This window comes from Haplochromis burtoni, unplaced genomic scaffold (assembly GCF_018398535.1).
Source record: "Haplochromis burtoni strain Fernald_Lab_line unplaced genomic scaffold, NCSU_Asbu1 Contig_6161, whole genome shotgun sequence".
NCBI lineage: Eukaryota > Metazoa > Chordata > Actinopteri > Cichliformes > Cichlidae > Haplochromis > Haplochromis burtoni.
The window spans coordinates 1-617 of record NW_024588522.1 but is presented as its reverse complement, the minus strand read 5'-3'; the positions used below and the strand labels follow the sequence as shown (position 1 = coordinate 617).

At 44.7% G+C, this 617-nt stretch overlaps 1 protein-coding gene across 1 annotated transcript; it reads left to right on the top strand.

The window, feature by feature from the left end:
• Positions 1-366: 366 nt before the first annotated feature.
• On the top strand, positions 367-616 carry LOC106633014 (low-density lipoprotein receptor-related protein 1; the record flags this gene model as incomplete). Its single annotated transcript, XM_014331782.1, is given in 1 exon segment — positions 367-616. A coding segment is annotated over 1 exon segment (140 nt), but the record flags the coding sequence as incomplete, so codon positions are not given.
• Position 617: the final 1 nt, after the last annotated feature.

Below are 617 nucleotides of genomic sequence, written 5' to 3'. Positions count from 1 at the left end.
TTATGCTGGAGCCCTCATGGTCACTATATTCAAACACTTTTCACCACAATCATAAAACATCAAATGAGGAATTGTCCATAAAGTCCTGAGTGCTTAAAAAGAAGTTGCAAGTTCTTCACTGGAAATACACCTACTGGTTTGTTGGGGGCAGATGATTAGTGCCCAGACTTTCAGAAACAAATAACCAAACACAGAAAACATAACAAACCACAACTGTCTGCCAGGGTTTCAGCACTGAGCTGGGAAACATCTTGTTATTTATGCGAGCTGAGCCTATTTGAATAAGCAAAATACTGCTTCTTTCACAATATACCAAATCTTTTCATTTCTTTTGCCTGAGTCACTGAGAAATTTTCTTCACTCCGCAGCCCACCAACTTCACGAACCCAGTGTATGCCACCCTGTACATGGGTGCCCACAACAGCCGCAATTCTCTGGCGAGCACTGATGAAAAGAAGGAGCTCCTCTCCCAGGTTGACGAGGACATGAGCGACCCCCTGGCATAGACCTCGGCATGGACTGAACTCTGCCAACATTGCCCTGCCTCGCCCAACCTAGAGCCAGCGAGCTCTCTCATTTTATGCCTTTACCAACTGAAAAGAAAAGCAACAAAAAAC